This window comes from Tachysurus fulvidraco, chromosome 1 (genome assembly GCF_022655615.1).
Source record: "Tachysurus fulvidraco isolate hzauxx_2018 chromosome 1, HZAU_PFXX_2.0, whole genome shotgun sequence".
Taxonomy (NCBI): Eukaryota; Metazoa; Chordata; class Actinopteri; order Siluriformes; family Bagridae; genus Tachysurus; species Tachysurus fulvidraco.
In genome coordinates this window covers 27,537,728-27,559,111 of record NC_062518.1, presented here as the reverse complement: position 1 = coordinate 27,559,111, position 21,384 = coordinate 27,537,728, and the positions used below count along the sequence as shown (strand labels likewise).

Here is a 21,384-nt window from a genome sequence, read left to right as displayed (position 1 = left end):
AATGAAACTATGAATAGATCAATGCTGCCACATGATAATTAAATAATTACACTAAATAATTGCATAGATGAGCATACAGGGTGTCTAATAAAGTGCCTGTGAGCTGTAGTCATGCAGGTGTACACACCTTGTTGACAAGATAAAGGTCAGAGAAGACTATTCAGCAGGAATATGCAACACAAAGCTGGAACAATTGACATCCAATCACATACAGATGTACCAACAATGTCAATGAAATATTTAGAATCAGGCTCTGACACAGTATTATACAATGGAAAGTTCCAGTCGACAAAATTGACTGGACAAGTGGCATTCCAACAGTAACTGCCAGCTACATTTCACTGTTTATATGACTTGTGCTGCCTAAATTAAATTTTCAGGTTTCTTACATTGAAATCTTTTAATTAAGTCTGTGTCTTTTCATGACATCACACAATGCCTTATCGAGCTGTCTTCTTTGGGAACTGTTTTCAGTGTTCAGACAATTGACACTGTCTCAAAGCGTCTTGACAGAAAGCTGCTGTAATGCAACCACAGCTGTCCAGATGTTTAGTATAATAGCTCGAAGTGCAAATATTTACATTTCTGGCATTTATCAGACACCTTTATCCAGAGTGACTTACATTTTTATTTCATTTTATACAACTGAGTAATTGAGGGTTAAGGGCCTTGCTCAGTGGCCCAGCAGTGGCAGCTTAGTGGATTTGGGATATGAACCCATGACCTTCCGGTCAGTAGTCCAACACTTTAACCACTAGGCTACCACATCCCTACAATATTGCAATAGAAATGAAATAAGAAATAAGAAATGAAAACAGTAACTCACATTTCTGGCATTTTTTTAAAATATTTCCTCTGTGAACAAAAATATTTGAAGTCGAAAGTGACATCCATAAAAATATATCATAGTAACGTAACTAACACTGCTGTATTAATGGTTTAAGGGGGTTTTGCTAGACGTAAAATTGTACATGGTGAGCAGTGAATGTTGGTTGTCTAATAAATTGCATAATGTTTATTATAAATTGACTGATGAGGTGTTCAGCACATATATATATATATATATACATATATATATATATATATATATATATATATATATATATATATATATATATATATATATATATATATATAAACAGTTTAGAACTGACACCAAACCCACTTTAATGTATTTATGAGCTGGGTGTAATACAGAGGACCTGGCAACCCCTCCCCAGACCGCTTAGTCGTGCGTCATTCCCGTCGTTTACGGTGTGTTACAGGGAAATGTGTACGTGTAGCCCGATAGAGGCCGCTGCTCGGCTCTGATCTGTATGTGACACGGTGATGGAGGCAGTAACGTGTTGTCGACTTGTGATAGGAAGGCTGACATTTTACTGATCCCAGTTTTCCTGCAGAACAAAAACAATAACAGCCTGCGGTTTGGTGTTAGGTGAAGTTCGTGGCTCTTGCGAGATGTCCGTGTTTAAATGTTAGCGGGTTTTGTGCTGTGACTGCGAGCCGCTAGACGGTGTTATGTGTTGACTGAAGCAGAACAGTGCGTCACGGCTAGCTTCAAGATGGACACTGGAGAAGAAGGTAAACTCCCTTTAACAGGTTTAACCTCAGGGTAGAAAACCAAACGGTGTCCTGCTTGTCGTCTTACACGGATACAGTTTGCAGGGACGTCAAAAAAACAACACCACAGGACTTTCTAACGTCCGTGTGGCTCCTGCTGGTAGCTTAGCCACATTAGCAAGATTGGCTAACACGCAAGATCTGTGTGGCCCTACATTATTGACCTGTTAGCTTTTTAGCTAGCTAGTTAGCTAGCTAGCCAGGTTGCATTGTTAGCTGTAAACCTGTCACGCAGCTACTTAATTAATCTTCTCATAACATTTACAAAATGACCGTTTATGAAGTTAGCATATTAGCTCAGTAGCAGTTTGTAGTCTTGTCGGGGAGTAAAAACTCCACTTAGTCTTATGAAAGATTCGCGAAAGTAACTAAGCTGTTGGTTTATTTTTTTTCTTCTAACTTTTAAATCAAACGTCGGATTGCTAACGTACGTGTCACTGGTTGCTAGGTTACCGTTCGTTGAAATCGGTTATCGTTTCCATAGTAACGAGCAGGTTAATAGAAACATAATTCGAATGGCGTCCATCACTGTTGTCGGAGCTGCTGTTTGTAGAGAATTAATCAACACCACCTGACCAGTCAGATGCTAGAATTCTTCAGCGCTGTGTGTATAAAACATTAACAGCACATTTACACCGCCAGACAGTTGCATGTGTGTAAACAGTCAGTCATGTAACTGATATCCGAGTATTGATTCAAGTCTAAAGGATAGAAGAAGCCTGTATTTAGTCGCATAGACATCACAGCACAATGAAATTCTTTCTTTACATATCCCAGCTTTGGAGGTTGGGGTCAGAGTTCAGGGTCAGCCATGATACAGGGCCCCTGGAGCAGAGAGGGTTAAGGGCCTCGCTCGAGAGCCCCAACTGTTTGCAGTGCTGGGGCTTGAACCCTGATCCTCCAATCCGACAACCCAGAGCCTTCACCGCTCAAGCCACCACTGCTTCGTAAACACTAAACACTCGGATCCAATTTTCCTGTTAATTCCGAAGTCATCTTCGTTTTGACGTAGCACTTCATGCATCAACTCCAGAGGGTTATCAGTGTGATGAAATTGCTTTAACAGTGTGTGGGGCAGTACAGCCATACTATACAAATCAGTGTGTGGGGCAGTACAGCCATACTATACAAATCTGCAAAGTTACACAGGCTCTGGCAGGGAAGAGAGTCAGTCCATCTTGGCTCAAATCCTAACAAAATTCAAGGCCTTCATTCAGAATGAAAAAGTGGAAACAGTATTATCACTTGCCATTTTGACCGAAGCCACGCTTCTTTTAATAAGTTGTTGTTTTCAGCTAAGCATGTTTCGGACGATTTATCCACGGGAATCAGATACATGTCAGGTCTTGTGTATATGTAAACAGACAGGAATGAAGAAAGTAGATCGGATCTGTCACATAGTAACAGAACAGTGCATCCAATTCAAAAGAAGTCTGAAGAGCTCATTTAACATCTGACATTGTCAAAGTATTCTAAAAGAAAAGCATCTTCATAATCAGTCATATTTAACAACTAATAAAAGTCATCTCTAATAAAAAAAATAAAATCATCTGTTGGTGTTTCTGCTGCTGATTTATTCATGCTTTCCTCTGGTCTGCAGCTGATATATGTCGAGTGTGTCGCTCTGAGGGAACTCAGGACAAACCCCTTTACCATCCTTGTGTCTGCACTGGAAGTATTAAATTCATTCACCAAGAATGGTAAGTACTGTGAGTTTAAGTATTAAGGTTTAAGTATTAGGAATGAAGTACTGTATAAGGTCATTGTTGTGCTTTCAGTTTTCAGGACACGCAGTCCTTGTTCTCTGTCCGCAACGAGAAAATGTCTTCTTGAACTCGACACCTGAAATGTTTTCTTATTCAAAGCCCGTGACAGGATTTGCATCCATTAACCGTTAGCATCCGTTTTTTCATTATATGGTCTATATGCAGTCTATGTATTTTCCCAGGGTACGCACGTGAATGTGTGTGTTGTACAGATGCCACAACTAATCATTTGGATATGGTGAAATGCATGGATCCTTACAGTTGAGCTTGTTTATTAAAAAGAGTCTCCTCTCTCTGGTTACACTTCAGGACTGCGATTCATTTTAGGCTAAAGTTTCTTCCATTCAAAAATAGCCCAGCATTCTTTAATTATTAAAACACAGGATATATCCGTCTGTCCTGTTTGTTTTTTTCTTTCTTCTTCTCCTTTATTGACACTACATTTTCCCTCCTGTTACCTTGCTTAGCATGTATTAAATCAGCAGTCTCGAATACTGTCGGAGTCATTTTCTGGGACGTCACCTGTACTGCACTCCTTACTAATTATTTGGCTTTGAATTGTTTTGCTCTAATTGTTTATATATACGTGTGTGTGTGTGTGTGTGTGAGAGAAGATAAAGGGGAACACAATAAACGCATAAACATAACTCTATATGGAGGATTGTGAAAGTGGTGTAATGGCTTTGGCTACTAGTGTAGTTTTTATTTATTTAGTTTTTCCTTTTTTTTTTTGTAACTGGCTCACTAACCGAACTTTATTGCTGCTGTAACTAACAGTGGCCATAGTTCAGCGACTTTGAAAACGTCTCGAGTTAGGTTGGTTTAGATTTGCGCTTGATTATTTACTAGCAAATGATGGAAGGGTCACTGGGTTCTGCTTCAGCACGTAACAATACTGTGACCCAGAATGCCGTGCTGGCAGGGGGGAAAACAGGAAAGATTTCCTCTGCCAGACCAAAAGGTTCATGTGTACCTGAGCATGTGTGTTTCACCTGAGATAACCCTCAGATTCAGATCTTTATGTGTTTTACACTTTATCATTATAACCCTATTGATATGACACAACCTTTTGTAACGGGCTTTCAGAGTATAGTATAGTGTAGTATTGTACAATATAGTATCGTATAGTAATTATTTATTGATTAGGCAACACCATTTAAAGTTAAACACATTTTTGTCCACCTTCGTTGCCAGTTCAGTAAATGAAATTAGATTATAGTTAATTAGTTCGTCTCCAGCTGTGACCCAAATTATGTACTACACGCTATGCACTCTACCGTCTAGTGTATGATGTCGCCAACAGAAATACAGCGAATTGATGACAAATAAATCTCACGGAAAGCTTGAACCAATATAAAACACATTTGTACAACGTTTTGTCCACCGGAGTGTGGTTGTTCTTTTAGGAAATTGTGGCTCTTCTAGCATGTGATAGCTCCGCTCTTCTTCTGCAAGGGTTGAATGCATGAAGTTAAACAGGTACCCGAAGTGCACTTCTACTTGTTGGAATTCTCCCTGTGAACACACTCCTCACACTATTTATACTACATAATAGTGTGTATTTATGTGCTTCGGGACACACCTTGGGTTTACAGAGGCAGGAGCTTGTGTGACAATGGGATCAGGATTTCTTGCTGCTTAGGGTGAGTCTGACTCGGTAATGGGGTAGGATGAAATGTTAAACGGGTTCCGATAACAAGCAAGCTGTTATGTTATGATGAAGGCGAAAATATGATCCTTATCAGTACTCACTGACAAAGATCTGGAAACAAGTGACGTGTGTGTGTGTGTGTGTGTGAGCTCACAAAACCCATGGGAAGTCCTCTTTTCCGGTTTTACCTATTATTCCCAGTGAAAATGTGCTTTTATTGTACATATTTTTTCATTAAGCTTTCATCTAAAGGAGTCATTTAATAAACTTTTATTTATTGAGTGTTGTAGGTTTACTGTGTGCTTTTGTCTTCCTCAACAGAAGTGCTTAGCCACATGCATAAGTCTAATTTATGATCACCTTTTAATGACTAAACAGTCCATAAAATATTCCTGCTGTGCCGTCAGCCATGTTTGCAGTAATATCGATCGGGCCACAAACGCCGAACTCATAGGAGAGGAAGAAAAGAGACGGAAAGAGTCTGTTTTATTGTATATCTACACACTCACTCTGTGTTCTGTCTCTTTTTTTCTGTGTTTTTTCCCCAGCTTGGTGCAGTGGCTGAAACACAGCAGAAAAGAGTATTGTGAATTATGCAAGCACAGATTTGCTTTCACACCAAGTAAGTAAATCATTCTTGTTTTTCACTCTTCACGGAAGGAAGCGCTTTGATAGGGAGTGAGATAGTCATAGAAGCATTGCACGGTCCTTTCAGCATCACTGTGTCACCTGCCTCAGCATTAGAAACCAATTACATGACGGCATAAACCCACACTAGTAGTTGTTGTGCTTTTCAGAGGGACATCTGTGAATATGTCACGTGTATCTCTGAGGCTGATGACCCCTTGGCGGTGGTATTTGACAGATTGCCAGAGGAAAAAGAGCACACACTGATGTGATATCATGCGGGAATTTACGTTACGTACAACACACTGATTATATCTTGTTGGCATGTTGAATCGACATTACTGGGTTCAAGAATAAGTCTCTGCAGATTTTACCACTGAATGCAGTTTAACGTCAGTAAGGTATTTTTAAAAAGTCTGCTCCTACCCTTAGATTGATAGAAGTTGGTTTAAATCACTTAAGATTAACATGTTATATAATGGTGCTGTATTTTCCTTAGCAGACATGGCACAAATCTGTGCTTTTTTTTCGCTGTGTTTCCTCCACCTCCAGATCACACACGATCTGTAACCCGAAACAGTGCTGAAGTAAACAAATGCATTTGATAGCGACTCTGTTTGAGTAAACAAGGACGTGCTGGAAAGGCATTATTGAGTTTGTGACATTTTACCTGGACAAAAATATAATGTATATAAAAAAGAAGAGAAAAGAAAATTAAACAGACAAATAACTGATCTTCGGGACAAATTGAGTTGCAAATGCAAAGCAAGGAAAAGCAGGAAAATTTTAAATAAATATGTAAATCCAACCAATGTGTTGAGCATTTAAACATTATTACATTTCTTTGTGAAATTGTCACCATATGTATTACATTAGCTGAGTTTATGAATTTATGTAAGAATTGTGACTTCTTTGCTGCTTGTCATGTTTGGGCTGAAATCTCTCTCTCTCTGTCTCTCTCTGTCTCTCTCTCTCTCTCTCTCTCTCTCTCTCTCTCACTCTCTCTCTCTCTCTCTCTCTCTCTCTCTCTCTCTCTCTCTCTCTCTCATATTAACAGTTTACTCCCCAGACATGCCTTCACGGCTCCCAGTACAGGACATTTTTGCAGGTCTGGTGACCAGTATAGGCACTGCCATCCGATACTGGTTTCACTATACTCTGGTGGCCTTTGCCTGGCTGGGAGTTGTACCCTTAACAGCATGTAAGTGTTTAAGATGTTACCAAGAATCAAGAATCTTGTTTTTCCCTTTTACATGCTAATGAAAAGCTGTCTCTGTTCTCTGACAGGCCGAATCTATAAGTGTCTGTTCACCGGTTCTGTAAGCTCCCTCCTGACACTGCCGTTAGATATGCTTTCCACGTAAGTATGACTATGGAGTTGTACTAGTTCCCAAGCTTCACAGTATTAAACAATGTAAAAAGAGATAAGATTATAAGAATTATTCTACTAGTATATGATTTAGAGAGGAAAACTTGCGTATGCCCGGATGTTTCTGACTTGTCACGTTTATGCTCGAATGGACGTGTGTAGGGAGAACCTGCTGGCAGACTGTCTGCAGGGCTGCTTCGTGGTGACCTGCACGCTCTGCGCCTTTATAAGCCTGGTGTGGCTACGGGAGCAGATCGTTCACGGTGGAGCTCCACTGTGGTTGGAGCAGAACCAGCAGCAACCTGCCAACGCAGCAGGACAACCTAACGAGGTACCGCATATATACGCACATACACTGGTGAGACGCAGTCTTAGATATATCCTACATCTGCAGATGCGGTTTGAAGGCATTTCTAAACATTCACACGTAAGCACAAAGGAAACTTCTAAACAGAGTTCACATCTGTGAAACTGTCTGATGGTTGATTTCCTTGAGAGTCCATGACCTCCTTTGTTTACTCTATTCCTCTTCTCTGCATTAATTACAACTTTGATCTGAGCAGCCTCATGTGCTCAAAGTCAGACCTTTTTTATATCTGTAGACAAACAGTACTAAATGTCCTTGTTTACTTCTGGCGTGTTAGTGTTCCTTTAAATATGTTAAAGGAAATTTAAATTTGGACCTACTTTTAAAGGAACAGATTGTTTAAAACCACTTGCTTGAGACCAGCTGTTTTTTTTTTGTTGTTGTTTTTTGTTTTGTTTTTCTGCCTGTTGTGTGGTATAAATACTTTCCTTGCTCGTGGTCAGGCTCCAGCTGCGGGTAATGTAGGTGTGGAGAATCAGCCTGCGCCGCCCCCCGCCGATCCCCCTGCGGAGAACGCACCAGCAGCTGAGGTGCTCGACCCCCAACCTGACCAAGCCGAGGAGATGGAGCTGGACAACGAGGACGACGCCAATAACGGTGCACAAGGTACATTACCCCAAGGAAAAGAAGGTGAAATTAGGCTGCAAATAGAGAGACAAAAAAAGAGAAGCATAACACATTTACTGTAATTTCAAGGTGTATCGTATAAAATACAGACAGTAACAAGAGTAGGGCTGAACAGTATGTTGTAATAAATGTCAGCATATCAGATTTTTCAAATAAATCTGAGGATGAAACGGTACGAGTCGGATGCTCTCTGTTAGACGTTTGCAGCTCTGTTGAATCCTCTGAAGGTGGTGATTAATTTCCTATAACAGCAGATGTCGTTTAAATCACAGCTTAGATTTTTGACACCCTGGCTTTCAATACGTTATAGTTTCTAAAGTAACAGCTCTTTCAAAAGGACGCATATGGCGGACGCTTTTTAAACCGGGTTTTTTCTTACATAAAGAAAAGCATAACACCACGAATACGGTGACGTTTCCTATAAGGAGATGTTTGTTGAACAGGGTGGAGTCTTGGATAGCATGCTTATTGTAACAACCTGCGTTTTCTTTACCTGTATTTTTTGCACTGTTCAAAGACTCAACAGATGAATTGACGAGATTATGGCATCGAGCCAAACAGAGCCAAGGTCACAGCAAGGTCAAATATCTGAAAGTGTTTTAGTTTAAGGGTATTTCTGCCACACAAATATAGTCACCATTAGAACGTGTGTTGTACTTGTTTGTCTTCATATGAGGAAAAAGGGAAAAATAGAGAGACTGGTTGAGGCTTAGTGGCTTTTGTCTCATACCTCCATGGTTGGGGTTGGATTCCTTCCTCTGTCCTGTGTTTGCTGAGTAAGCATGTTCTCACCACTTTCTCTGGTTTTCTCCCCAGTCCAAAGACATGTAGGTTAAATGGCATCATTAACTTGTTATTGGCCTATGCAGGGTTTCCCCTGCAATGCTATAAGGGGTGCTATAAGTAAATAAAACAAGTTTTACTCGAGTCTCGAGTCTCGGGCCGGCCACGACTGAGGTGCCTAAATGGCTGCCCACTGCTCCGGGTGTGTGTTCACGGTGTGTGTGTGTTCACTACTGTGTGTGTGCACTTTGGATGGGCCAAATGCAGAGAACGAATTCTGAGTATGGGTCACCGTACTTAGCCGTATGTCACCTCACTTTCACTTTATAAAACAGCATGCTGTCTTGGTTTATTCCACACATGTTTTACATATAAGTTTGAAAAACACAGACACTTTATTAAGCCTGTGAAACTAAAATTCAAAAGTTCCAGATTTCTCCTCACGTCAAATGAAGCTTTTTAAAGGTAATACAATTGGCTAAACTGCACCCAGGAGTCTTTTGTGCGATTGGCCAGCTGCTGTGTCTCAACACACCACATAAGTGTTACTAATCATGCCTTTTTTTTTTTTTTGTACTTCAGTTGATGTTTTTAAATCAATATGTTCATTTGATCGATCTCCTGGTGTCCTTTGTGCAGATGATATGAACTGGAATGCTTTGGAATGGGACCGTGCTGCTGAGGAGCTCACATGGGAAAGAGTGAGGCTGCTTTTCATTGTGTGTTTAGTCACGCTGTCATACAAAGCACCGCTGTAAATAGCATTCAAAATGTTTTTTCCTTCCTTATAGATGCTTGGACTCGACGGTTCTCTGGTTTTCCTGGTGAGTGTATGAAATTTGACATGTTTTATGAGTTATGAAGAACTGCCCCAGATGTTCAGGCAGCTGCTACCATATGAATATTGACACTGACTCTTGTGTTGCAGGAGCATGTATTCTGGGTGGTGTCTCTCAACACACTCTTCATTCTGGTGTTTGGTATGCATCAGTTAGATTTGTCTTTAACTATACTCTCTCTATCATGGTATTATATCAGTATTTTAACGTGTCTTTTTTTTTTTTCTCTCTCTCTCTTTCTACAGCTTTTTGTCCGTACCATATCGGACACTTTTCAGTGGTAGGACTTGGCTTTGAAGATTACGTGAGTGAATTTTTATCCTATTAGCACAGATACTGAAGTCTGATATCCATGTAAATGAGAGGCTACATTAATAATTGGTCTTTCGTGGTCACAGGTTCGTGCTTCTCACTTCGAGGGCCTCATCACCACCATCGTGGGTTATATCCTGTTGGCCGTAACACTCATCGTGTGCCACGTATCCTTTCAGACAACATTTGATTGTTTTATTAGCCTCGAGTCTGGATGAATTGCATCGCAGTTCAGATTTTATGTATGATCTTGTCATGGAATGTTGAGAAGAAATTGGTTTTCCTAAATGATCCGTTTAAGGGATTTGCTGCGTTGGTTAGATTCCAAAGATCGCGAAGATTGTTAGGTGTCTGCTACATCGTGGTCAAGGTCAGTATTTACTGTATGCATGTTATGTGCATATGTATATGTAGTTTTTTAAATGTTATATATATATATATATATATTTTAAATTGATTAATTTTCTGCAGGTGTCGTTGTTGGTGGTTGTAGAGATCGGTGTATTCCCTCTCATCTGTGGCTGGTGGCTCGATATCTGCTCCCTGGTTTGTGCGAATTTGTTTGAGTCAGTCTATCCTTACCTGAATTACAATTTAAAACCAGAAAATATTCTTTTTTCTGATGATTTTATTATTTTATAGGAAATGTTTGACGCATCTCTGAAGGACAGAGAGCTAAGTTTTGAGTCGGCTCCAGGCACTACCATGTTCCTACACTGGCTTGTAGGCATGGTCTACGTCTTCTACTTTGCATCCTTCATCCTTCTTCTCCGAGAGGTACAGTGCCTCATACATTATCTTATGATTTTAAGAATAATGTTTCAAGCTTGTTATTTAAATCTCTCAAATAAATAAATAACTAACACTTGTTTACTGAAAACAGGTTCTCAGGCCTGGAGTATTGTGGTTTCTCAGAAACCTTAACGATCCGGATTTTAACCCGGTCCAAGAAATGATCCACCTTCCCATATACAGACATCTGAGAAGGTTCATACTGTCAGTGGTAAGAGCATCTGGTATTAGATTCAATTTCAATAGCAATGTAACCAGGCACTCAAAATGAAATCTATTGGCTTAATATGTAGTCAAATTTAACAGCCAAGTTGACGTTTTTCTATTCTAACAGACTTCTTCCTCAGTAGTTCCACATTAAACAAATGTGAGAGATGTTACATATAAGCTTAACCCAAAAAATGATAGCACTGTGTGTGAATTATTATTGGATAAGAGGTTATTAAATTCTGTACAGTCCTTGTGGTATTTTTGAACCAGTTCAACAACACTCTTGCTGAGAATATGAATTGGCAAACAGAGCCTTAGGTACTTAAAGCTCATGGTCGTGCCTGTGCTTGATCCATGCGAGCCAGTTTACTCCGTTGTTAATTAGACGAGCTGTTTTTTAACGTTACAGTGTGTACGCTAGCTTTAAGCCGTGCCCGTTGTTCGTGTAAAATTTAAGCACGTACTTACAGACATCATTTTTGTTCATTCTCTTTTAGGTTGTGTTTGGTTCAATAGTCCTGTTGATGCTCTGGTTACCCATTCGGATCATTAAAAGCATCTTGCCAGCCTTCCTCCCCTACAATGTGATGCTCTACAGGTAAACAGATTTTACACCAGACAGGAAAAGCTACAAATACCCCAGATAGTTACATCATCTGCTGTAAACTGTTGTATGTTTTCTTTTTGATCATTACACATTTTAATATATATATATATTACATGTTACTGTGCCAGATTAAACTTACAGTAGGTTTAGACATTCAGTCGAAGGTTTTTGTTTTGATTAAATAACAGAGGGGTGTAATAACTAATATCGTTACCTGTGTGTTTCATCATATGTGGCACATGTTACACATTGTGTACAGTATATTCCCTCTTGATTATCATTAGTGCAAAAGGCAGCAGCTGGAGTACTCTGAAGCTTGATTACACAAGAGAGGTGTGTGTGTGTGTGTGTGTGTGTTTATTTCAGTGATGCACCAGTGAGTGAGCTGTCTCTCGAGCTCCTGTTGCTGCAGGTGGTTTTGCCGGCTCTGTTGGAGCAGGGACACACACGGCAGTGGCTGAAGGGTTTAGTGAGAGCCTGGACAGTCACTGCTGGCTACTTGCTGTGAGTCTCATAATCACATTTTAACACCCGTTTTTTAATCCTCAAGTTAGCCATAGAAAGTTGTGAGAAGTTGTCTAACACACTCATTATGTAACCACTCGATTGCTTCGTAGAACAAGGCTTCTTTTCATCTCGCGGGGGGAAAAAACAGATCTACAGATCTTTTTCTGTTAAAATGAAAATTGACTGTCAGTTTTTTTTTGCCTTGTAGCACAGTAACCAAAACCAAGCATGACTCTTAATGCAAATATTGTCAGCAGACGTCATAACACAAAAAAGCACAAATTAGACTGCTTTTTCACCAGTCGAATTAATGCCTGCTTTCCTCAGTCATACACAACCACGTTGTCACCACAGCAGATGTTAAGTGTAGTAAACATTATGTGAAATCACACTTGAAGAATAGTTTTTTCATCATAGCTTTTTTTCATCAGCATTATATGTAATTTTCAGCTGTACTGGAGTCTGTGAAGCATTCCGCATAATTTGTTAGTGAAAATCTCACCACAGGGTGTAGATTGTCATCAGAAGAGAGTTTGTAAGAGCCTGGGAGGTTTTGTCTGTATGCTGAGCTTGGGGTAGCATCCAGGGCAAGATATTAGTACATTAGTAAATGCAGTACACAACCCAACAAGCTCCATCAGTGAAGCCTCCTTTGAGGAACCTGTGTGAAAGGAAAAATGAACACAAAACCAAAAATCTTTGTCACTTTATAAACAGCTTGGTATTCACTGGACACTGGATACTTTTTTTGTTATATAGAGACCTACACTCGTATCTGCTGGGAGACCAGGAGGAGAATGAGAACAACGCCAACCAGGCAGCCAACAACAACAACCAGCAACCACGAAACAATGCTAATGCCATTCCTGTAGTGGGTGAAGGCCTACATGCTGCACATCAGGCCATCCTGCAACAGGGAGGTCCTGTGGGCTTCCAGCCCTACCACCGCCCTGTGAAGTTCCCCCTCAGAGTAATGTCCCCTGATCATTCACTATAGTAGCTCATGTTCATAGTTTAATTTGGTGTGAACTAATACGTGTTGGTTTTGCTTACCATAGATTGTGTTGCTGATCCTTTTTATGTGTGTGACCCTGCTCGTGGCCAGCTTGGTGTGTCTCACTTTGCCAGGTGAGCCGATTTTTTTTTTTTAATTCATTTATTTATTTATTTATTTTCAATGTAAACACCATGTTGCCAATGTAAACTCAGTAAATTATAAGACATTTGCAAGTCCAGAATTTACCCCTGGCTTTCTTAATAAACCACCATACCACAAACAACCCATGCCCTCCATTTTGTGTGTGTGTGTGTAAAACTGTGTTGTTTTTAAAATAAATGAGCATCCAGTTTAATGGGTGATGAAGTGACCCAGCGTGTTTATACAGCTTCTGGGCTCACAGCTGCTAGTTTCCTAGTTTAATCCTGTTAAATACGATCTCCATGTGCACATGTGGATTTCCTTTGGGTTCCCAAAAACATTCCAGCATGTGGACTGCCTATGCTATTTCCCCCTGGGTGTAAATGGACGGGGTGTGTGCGCGCGCGTGTGTGTGTGCAAAGATCCAATAGCTTTTCAAATCGGATAGACACAGACTTATTCAGATTTATTTTCTTTTAACATATGAGGTTTCTCTCTCAGAGCAGGGCATGGATTAACCGAAGCTGTTCTATAATGTTATTAAAGATTGATGCCTGTAATGTTTTATCTCTGTGTTTCTGGCTTTCTTACAATGGGAACAGTGTTTACTCGTGTCCTTCTCACTCTGCTCCTCTCCTCTTGTGTGGCAGTGTTTGCTGGTCGCTGGCTCATGTCATTCTGGACAGGCACAGCCAAGATCCACGAGCTGTACACTGCAGCGTGCGGCCTGTATGTGTGCTGGCTGTCCATCAGGGCCATCACCGTCTTGCTAGCCTGGATGCCTCAGGGCCGCAGGGTCATCCTTCTCAAAGTCCAGGAGTGGACACTCATGGTACAGAACCTCATACATGTTAGGGAAGTGCCTGGCATGACACACATTTGTCAGCTTGCAATAATGTTCATGTATCGTTTAGAACTAATCCTTATCAAACCTACACACCAGTAGTCTTTATCCACCCTTAAGGTTCAGTGTGTTTCGTGAAGCTAGACTCTTTTGCATGGGAGAGTCTCGTCAGTCACATCACATTAGAATATAATCTGCCAGGTGTGAAATCCTGTTTGCTTTGAATGGAAGCCATGGCTTTCTGTAGCGATTCATTTCCTATTCACCTTCTCCGATTTCATCTAGACGTTCTTCAACCCTACCATTTAAAACACATTGTTTTCTGTGCATCATTTACCAAAAGGTTTATACAGATTCTACAGTCGGAAACCTTACGTAGTTTTCCTTTTACTTCCATCTGAATAAAATATTTCTTGAGTACCAATAAATGTTTGGGAGAAAATTTTATTATTGGAAAAAAAACTAGTTCCGAATAGACAGCTTTTTGCTAAAACATTTTTTTCTTTCTTGTAAAATGAATTTTGAATTGAATTGACATACTTAATGTGTAGTTTGAACATTTCATTTGAACTGATTTCAGGACAGGTGCCAGTAATTTTATGGCCGTAAACCTATCCACCCCAAACCATAGTCACCCCAATCCGCTGCTTCACATAAATCATCCGCCCGCCACCCACACCATCAATTTTTCTGAATAGAATTCTAGTTAGTTTTCTAGTAATTTTTTTTTAGCATGATGATGTGGTCAATTGATGGTTCTTTAACAGCACATTCAGTGCAGTTAGAGCGATAATGCGCTGGACGGATGCTGCTTTTAAAAGAACGTTCATTTATTTATTCATTCATTCATTCATTTATTAATGAAACAAAATGTTCTTCTTTGGCTAGATTAAGCTACATTAATATTTATTAATAGCTTAAAATCAGGCTTTACTCCCTTTCAGACTTTAGCTGGAATGTCACCGTTCCTGTCAACTTCCCGAGCTGGCGAACGCACATGAAATTTGCTCAGCCTGAGAAATGACTGGATATTGGCGATTAGCCCAATCTTTTCAAAAAAGACCAATAACACTGTAGGCTACAGGACACACTATATAAGTTAATTATATATAAGACTTTTTTGGCAAAAACAGAATAGCATCAACTGTGTCGGGATTCAATCGATTCCGCCGTGTCTCTAAAATGCTGCACTAAATGAGCTTGTTGCAGGAATGCATAATATTCTTCAAACAACCTGCTGTACCCGTGGGAATCGATCTCAGAACGAAAGCAAATTTTCCTCTGATATTTAGAGTACGTAGTTAATATTTGCATCATTAATGACTTGTACCTGCCTCATCCACCCGCGACCCACCCGCAATGAATCAAAATGTAATTTTTTGATGTAATTATCTGACCCGCAGATTATCTGCAGCGCCCGTGGATACAACCGCGGACCGCGCATATCGCTAGTGGCTGGGGCTGAAGCTGAATTACCATTCGCACACACATCACCATGAGATGTGATGTCCTATGAGTTTTCTTAATCATTCACAGATTCTTTCCATGCATTCAAACCTGCATTAGCTGCTCTGCAGCACCGTGCCCGTCATTCACCACTTGCTTCCTCTAGAAATGGGTCACACAGGAATGCCCATGATTTTGTTCCATCATGGTGAAGACGTGCACAAGATGAAACTGTGACAGCTGCATAAATATGACGGAATAAATACCCTCATTAACACGTTTCCAAAACATTACGTGGTGTGTGCAGAACTCACATGTACAGGATGACTTTGTGTTTTGATCTTTTCTCTTTTGTTTTGTGTTTGTATAGATCATGAAGACCTTGATCGTGGCAGTTCTGTTAGCCGGTGTGATTCCGCTGCTTCTGGGTTTGCTGTTTGAGTTAGTTATCGTGGCTCCTCTCCGAGTCCCGCTCGACCAGACACCTCTGTTCTACCCCTGGCAGGTAATGTGGCTAATATGTTTATCAGAAAGTGTTCATTTTCACTAAGAAATCAAAACTACACAAGTTCTTTCATCATCTGTACATCTCCTTAGTCTTTCCTTAACAACCAGTCTGACAGTCATAACAGCCACAGACGAGCACATGCTGCATGTCTCCGTAAAATGAGATGGCTCCTTTGCAGTGGTGCTGTGTGTGTGTGTGTGTGTGTGTGTGTGTGTGTGTGTGTGTGTGTGTGTGTGTGTGTGTGTGTGTGTGTGTGTGTGTGTGTGTGTGTGTGTGTGTGTGTGTGTGTGTGTGTGGTCATAGAAACGCATATGGAAAATCTCAAAGATCTCATTTAAAATCTCATAGTGCCTTTTTTTAAATGAAACTGCAAGTTGTGTTCAGGTTACATCAAATTAAATCATTCTTGCGAATCAAATGCAGTTTTTGCCAGAGTAACATCCTTGTTTCTAGCCATGATGTAAGTAGTAAAACAAGGCTTGGTTTTTCTTTCCTTTGTGTGTTTTAGGACTGGGCTTTGGGAGTGTTACATGCCAAAATAATCGCTGCCATCACCCTGATGGGCCCTCAGTGGTGGCTGAAGACAGTCATTGAGCAGGTGATCATCAATCTGTTTAAATCTTATACAAATATATCAAATTGTGTTCACTGAAGACTTTTTTCCGATGCAGAATATGTATATAGTATTAGAAGAAGCATATTAAAATGGAAAATAACTCCAGCAAGAAGCAACGCCATCTGAATATCGAATACAAAATTGGAAATTAAATATCATCTAGGACATTTTTGTATCACATCCACTGTATTCAGTCATAAAATGTTTTTTATCGCCATTGTTGTTCGTCTACTTTGGGCTTTTCCCGTTAAGGGTGACCACAGCTAATCGTCTGTTTCCACCTAACTCTATCCTCAGTGTCCTCTACTCTCGTACCAGTTACCTTCATGTCCTCTTACCTTTAACACATACCTTTAACTCTTACCTTTAACACATCCGTACATCTCCTCTTTGTTCTTCCTCTTGACCTCTTACCTGGCAGCTCCAACATCTCCTCTATACATGTCCAAACCATCTCAATCAAGCCTCTATGACCTTGTCCCCTAAACAGCCAACCTGAACTGTCCCTCTAATATCCTCGTTTCTAACACTGTCCATCCTCGTCACTCCTAAAGAGAACCTCAGCAACCTCATCTATGTCTCATGTCTTTTCCTCACTGCCACAGTCTCTAAGCCGTACAGCAGAGCTGCTCTCACTACTGTCTTCTACATATTTCCTTTGATTCTTGCTGACACTTGTGATGGTTAATTAAAAAAAAAAAAAAGGATGTAAAATGTTTTAAAGAACCAGATATGGTGCAGTGATAATTCTAAAAAGTATATTATGACGATAATTTTCAAGATTGTATCATCATATCATATCGACCACATATATTACTCAGTAACTCGGTATGTGTCATGTATCTGCTTCCTGTTAAATGTCTGACAACGCTTGTTATCGTGCTGTGTTACAGGTGTATGCCAACGGAATCCGCAACATCGACCTACATTTCATCATCCGAAAGCTGGCTGCTCCCGTCATCGCCGTGCTGCTGCTGTCTCTCTGTGTACCCTACGTCATTGCAGTAGGCATCGTCCCCATAATAGGTATCTCCTAGCACTCCTTCATCATACACAGTCATGAAGGACTCTACCATTTAGTATTTCAGCACGAGATAGCAAGAGAATATCAAAAAACAGTAAAGGGTTGTTGTGATTAAAACCTTCTCATCAACTATCGATTAGACAGCCGAGTGAATAAAACCAAAATCAACCCGATTTGTTTGTGTTCTTGCAGAGAAACATAAAGCTCTTTATGTGCTGCTGTTGGTCAGCTGTCCATATAGTGTGCATCTCTGACAATCACACTTTTATGTGCTTTTCATCTAAACTGTTGCTGCGAAGTTGGAAGCACATGCTTGCCTAGAGTTATGATTCAATGCAATTCAAGTTTATTTGTATAGCGCTTTTTACAATCGACATCATCTCAAAGCAGCTTTACAGAACATAAACATAGAACAAAAGGTTAATATAAAGATTAATAGAATACAAAATTCAAGATTATTATTAGATAGATTTAGTTCACAATGTGTATGGCAAGGAAAATCTCCCTTAGACGGTAAAGGAAGAAACCTTGAGAGGAACCGGACTCAATGGGGAACCCATCCTCATATGGGCGTGTGATTATAAATATATATGACTGTATGATGTAGCAAGTCCCTTCTCCTGACAAATGGAACTAAGAGACCTAAAAAAGATAATGCTCCCATGTGCAAAGTGAGCTCCAGGAACACGTGGGTTATCCAGATTGATATCGAAGCACTCGAGTGTCCTACACTGAGCCCTGACCTCTACCCTAAAGAACAGCTCATCTCGTCTGAAATCAGTACCTCACCAACACTCTGTTGGGTAAATGGGCACAAATCCCCACAGCCGCAATCTCCTTGGCATAGTGTAGAAATATATGCTTTTCAGTCTTTAAATTTCACCAATCCACACGTTAATACTGTTAACTTTACTAACCCAACAGAGAAAGCGGTGGCTGTAATCGGTATAGAATAGTTTTCCACGTAAAAAAATACGCTGACTTTTTGTCAAGTTACCTTTAGTAACTGTTTGAGAGCGCTGTATTAAAAGTCTACTCTGTCGTGTCCGTGTACTTTGTGAATTGGGAACACGTCGTTCTTATACGATACCTGTGGTTGGTGTGTGTAGGGGTTACCCTGGAGATGCAGAACCTGGTTCAGAGGAGAATCTACCCCTTCCTACTGATGGTTGTGTTTCTGATGGGAATCCTATCTTTCCAAATCCGACAGTTCAAGCGCCTTTACGAACACATCAAGAACGACAAGTGAGTCAGGACACACATTGTCACCCAAATGTTCAGCCTCCTGTTCCATATATGATATCTCATGCCACTACTTTATTTAGCTACATTATTTTTGGAAACCCAGCATTTAATACCTTCTGTTTGTATTTGTTTCTGTGTGCACAGGTATCTCGTAGGACAGAGACTTGTGAACTATGAACGCAAAGCTGGTAAAGCCAGCACGGCTACCCACAGCAGCTCAGTGCAGGAATAAAAACTTTGGGAAACGTGCTCAGGTTTTAATGGAGAGTGTGTATGTGTATGTTCAGATCACAACCCTATGTTGTGTGTGTGTGTGTGTGTGTGTGTGTGTGTGTCCATCATTTCTCACATCCAGTCCAGGATTCTAGAATTCTCAGTCACCTCTGGTCTTTCTAATTTTGCCTGCAACTTGAGAACTGAAATGTTTATAAACCTGCAAAAAAAAAAAAAAAACGAATAGGAAGGAAATCCTTCAAGCCAACCAACTAGGATTTAAAAGTGTCACTGTACATCTTTAGGGGGAAAAAAACAACAACAAAACAACAAAATGCGAGTATGTATATTAATTTATTAAATCTAGTTGTCACTTTACTTTGTGGAATCCTGTTGCTTGGTCAGTACCGATGCCAGTGTAATGCTCTCCAGTCCCGAGGATGGCGTCCAGGAGGCCGGGGCAGAGAACGCACTCAGACTGTGCATCTTAGCACTCAGCTGTAATATTAGAAGCCTTTTATTTATTTGATTTCTAAGAGCTATGTCAGAGTTTGTTAAACACAGGTTCTCACCTGGGCCGAAGCTATTTGTTTTAATCTCTAACAATGTAGAGGACATGGCTGACGTGTTGGATATTGAAGCTCGGATCTCAGAAGACAAACCAATCCAACAACTCAAAGGACTGTGGCATTCTTTAAGCGGAACATTGGGGAAGTCTGGACAGAACAGCCCGCGCTTAATTTTACCGAAGCATGTCGTATATACGGGCACAGAAACTGCACGCCGGAGTTGGACAGCCATGTTTACTGCTCACAGTGAGCTTATGAAGCTTCTGGTGGGCCTTGGCTTTCTGTCCGGTCCTGAAACTCTCCATCCTTCCTGATAACCTAAGAGACTGTCTTTTAATGTGCTGATCACCTGAGCGACTTAAACAGCATGAGTTTCCTGTCTCTTATAAAGTGTTGACGAGTGTGGGTTTCATACCTCACCACCCTTTCTGACGTTACTGTGCAGGAAAGACGTGATTCATAAAATGTCTTAAGAGCAATAGTTAGGAGAGAGAGAGGTCTGTTCAGATAGCGAATCAGTGTTCATGTGATTCCACCTCGATCCACCAAACTGGCATGACTTTTTCTCAAGATAATTGAATGCTTCATGATGTGGGAAGACTGATCCAGTTTGCTAGAACAAAATCATTTCGTGTCCATAGTCCAGAAGAGTTCCTAACAATTTGTACATAATGTAAATTTTACAATACTGACCGATCACATTTTGTAGCGAAATCATTTCTTCACGTCTGCCACAAAACTGCCCTCAGAATTAACCGAACCTGGATATACTGTAGGCTTCTCAATATCGTTTGGGCTCCTTTTCAAAGCAAAATGTTTCTATTTTTATATGTGCGTGTAGCGACTTGGCTGGATCTCGATCACGCATGTCTCGCCTGCTTTGAGTTCCTCACAGAGTTTCCTTTAGAAGCGAGCCGACCGCCTGGAGCCGCGGCGCTGTAGGATGCAGACGGCATGCTGGTACAGTACTAAAGACTCTCACACGTCAGGTCAGCGTAACCTCGTCCTATCCGTAGCATGTTCGTGTGAGACGTATTCAGTATTCTGAATGTTTAAAAACCTCCTGCTTAGGAGACCGTGGCTGTAATTAAATCCTTATACAGGCAGACGAGTACTTTCTTTTTCTTTTTTTTTTTCTTCTTTTTTTTCCTTTCCCTTTTTTTTGGGTGTTTGTTGGAAAATTTTATTACAAATATTAAATCAAAAGTGTGATACAGCAGTTTGTCAGTGTGTTTGATTCGGAACATCATTCCCTTTTTTTTTTTTTTTGCCAGTCATAAAATGTACATTAATACAGAAAGGTGTTTAAAGGTACAGCTTGTCATTTAAGCAGTATACAAGCAGGTGTGCTGTTGCAAGGGAATATGGTATGGCTAATGGGTTATTAAAAGTTGTTTGTATAAAGCTTTGTGTGAGATTTTGGATTTGAAAGATCTTTTTTAATTTTTTTGCAAGCTGCTTGTGGAAGAACATTTCGTACCGTGGGTTTGTGCTGCACTCAAAATAGGATTCTTTCACACCTGCCTTTTTTTTTATTCCTCATTTTGTACATTACTAAATAAACCAAGCAGAGTTACCAATTGAAATGAAATTCCACCACCTTATAGAGTATACAAAGAACATTCACCATTATTTTTAGCTGCCTCTGATGATACACCAAGCCCCAATGTAGTGAAACCTCCACTGTTACAAGTGTGGCTTAAG

At 40.3% G+C, this 21,384-nt stretch overlaps 1 protein-coding gene across 2 annotated transcripts; it reads left to right on the top strand.

Moving 5' to 3' along the window:
* Positions 1 to 1,259: 1,259 nt before the first annotated feature.
* Positions 1,260 to 20,896, top strand: marchf6 (membrane-associated ring finger (C3HC4) 6). Of its 2 annotated transcripts, none has more exons than XM_027169250.2 (26): positions 1,260 to 1,581; positions 3,221 to 3,320; positions 5,586 to 5,659; positions 6,722 to 6,865; positions 6,952 to 7,024; positions 7,196 to 7,364; positions 7,844 to 8,006; positions 9,450 to 9,511; positions 9,602 to 9,634; positions 9,739 to 9,790; positions 9,895 to 9,953; positions 10,048 to 10,128; positions 10,263 to 10,331; positions 10,433 to 10,507; positions 10,604 to 10,738; positions 10,845 to 10,964; positions 11,461 to 11,561; positions 11,937 to 12,074; positions 12,837 to 13,047; positions 13,136 to 13,205; positions 13,866 to 14,047; positions 15,876 to 16,010; positions 16,522 to 16,611; positions 17,523 to 17,655; positions 18,763 to 18,898; positions 19,043 to 20,896. In XM_027169250.2, the coding sequence occupies exons 1-26, from the start codon at positions 1,563 to 1,565 to the stop codon at positions 19,128 to 19,130; spliced, it is 2,712 nt and encodes a 903-aa protein (XP_027025051.2). In that variant the 5' UTR covers positions 1,260 to 1,562; the 3' UTR covers positions 19,131 to 20,896. The 2 variants fall into 2 exon arrangements, with proteins under 2 accessions (XP_027025051.2, XP_027025052.2); XM_027169251.2 differs by lacking the exon at positions 1,260 to 1,581 and adding an exon at positions 1,641 to 2,224.
* The last annotated feature ends 488 nt before the right edge of the window (positions 20,897 to 21,384 follow it).

What these genes read in the sequence shown, in the direction of transcription:
- marchf6 (XM_027169250.2), top strand. An exon ending in GGTGTGTCTCACTTTGCCAG is followed by an intron (nt 13,206 to 13,865) that starts GTGAGCCGATTT and finishes CTTGTGTGGCAG; the next exon opens with TGTTTGCTGGTCGCTGGCTC. An exon ending in AGGCATCGTCCCCATAATAG is followed by an intron (nt 17,656 to 18,762) that starts GTATCTCCTAGC and finishes TGGTGTGTGTAG; the next exon opens with GGGTTACCCTGGAGATGCAG.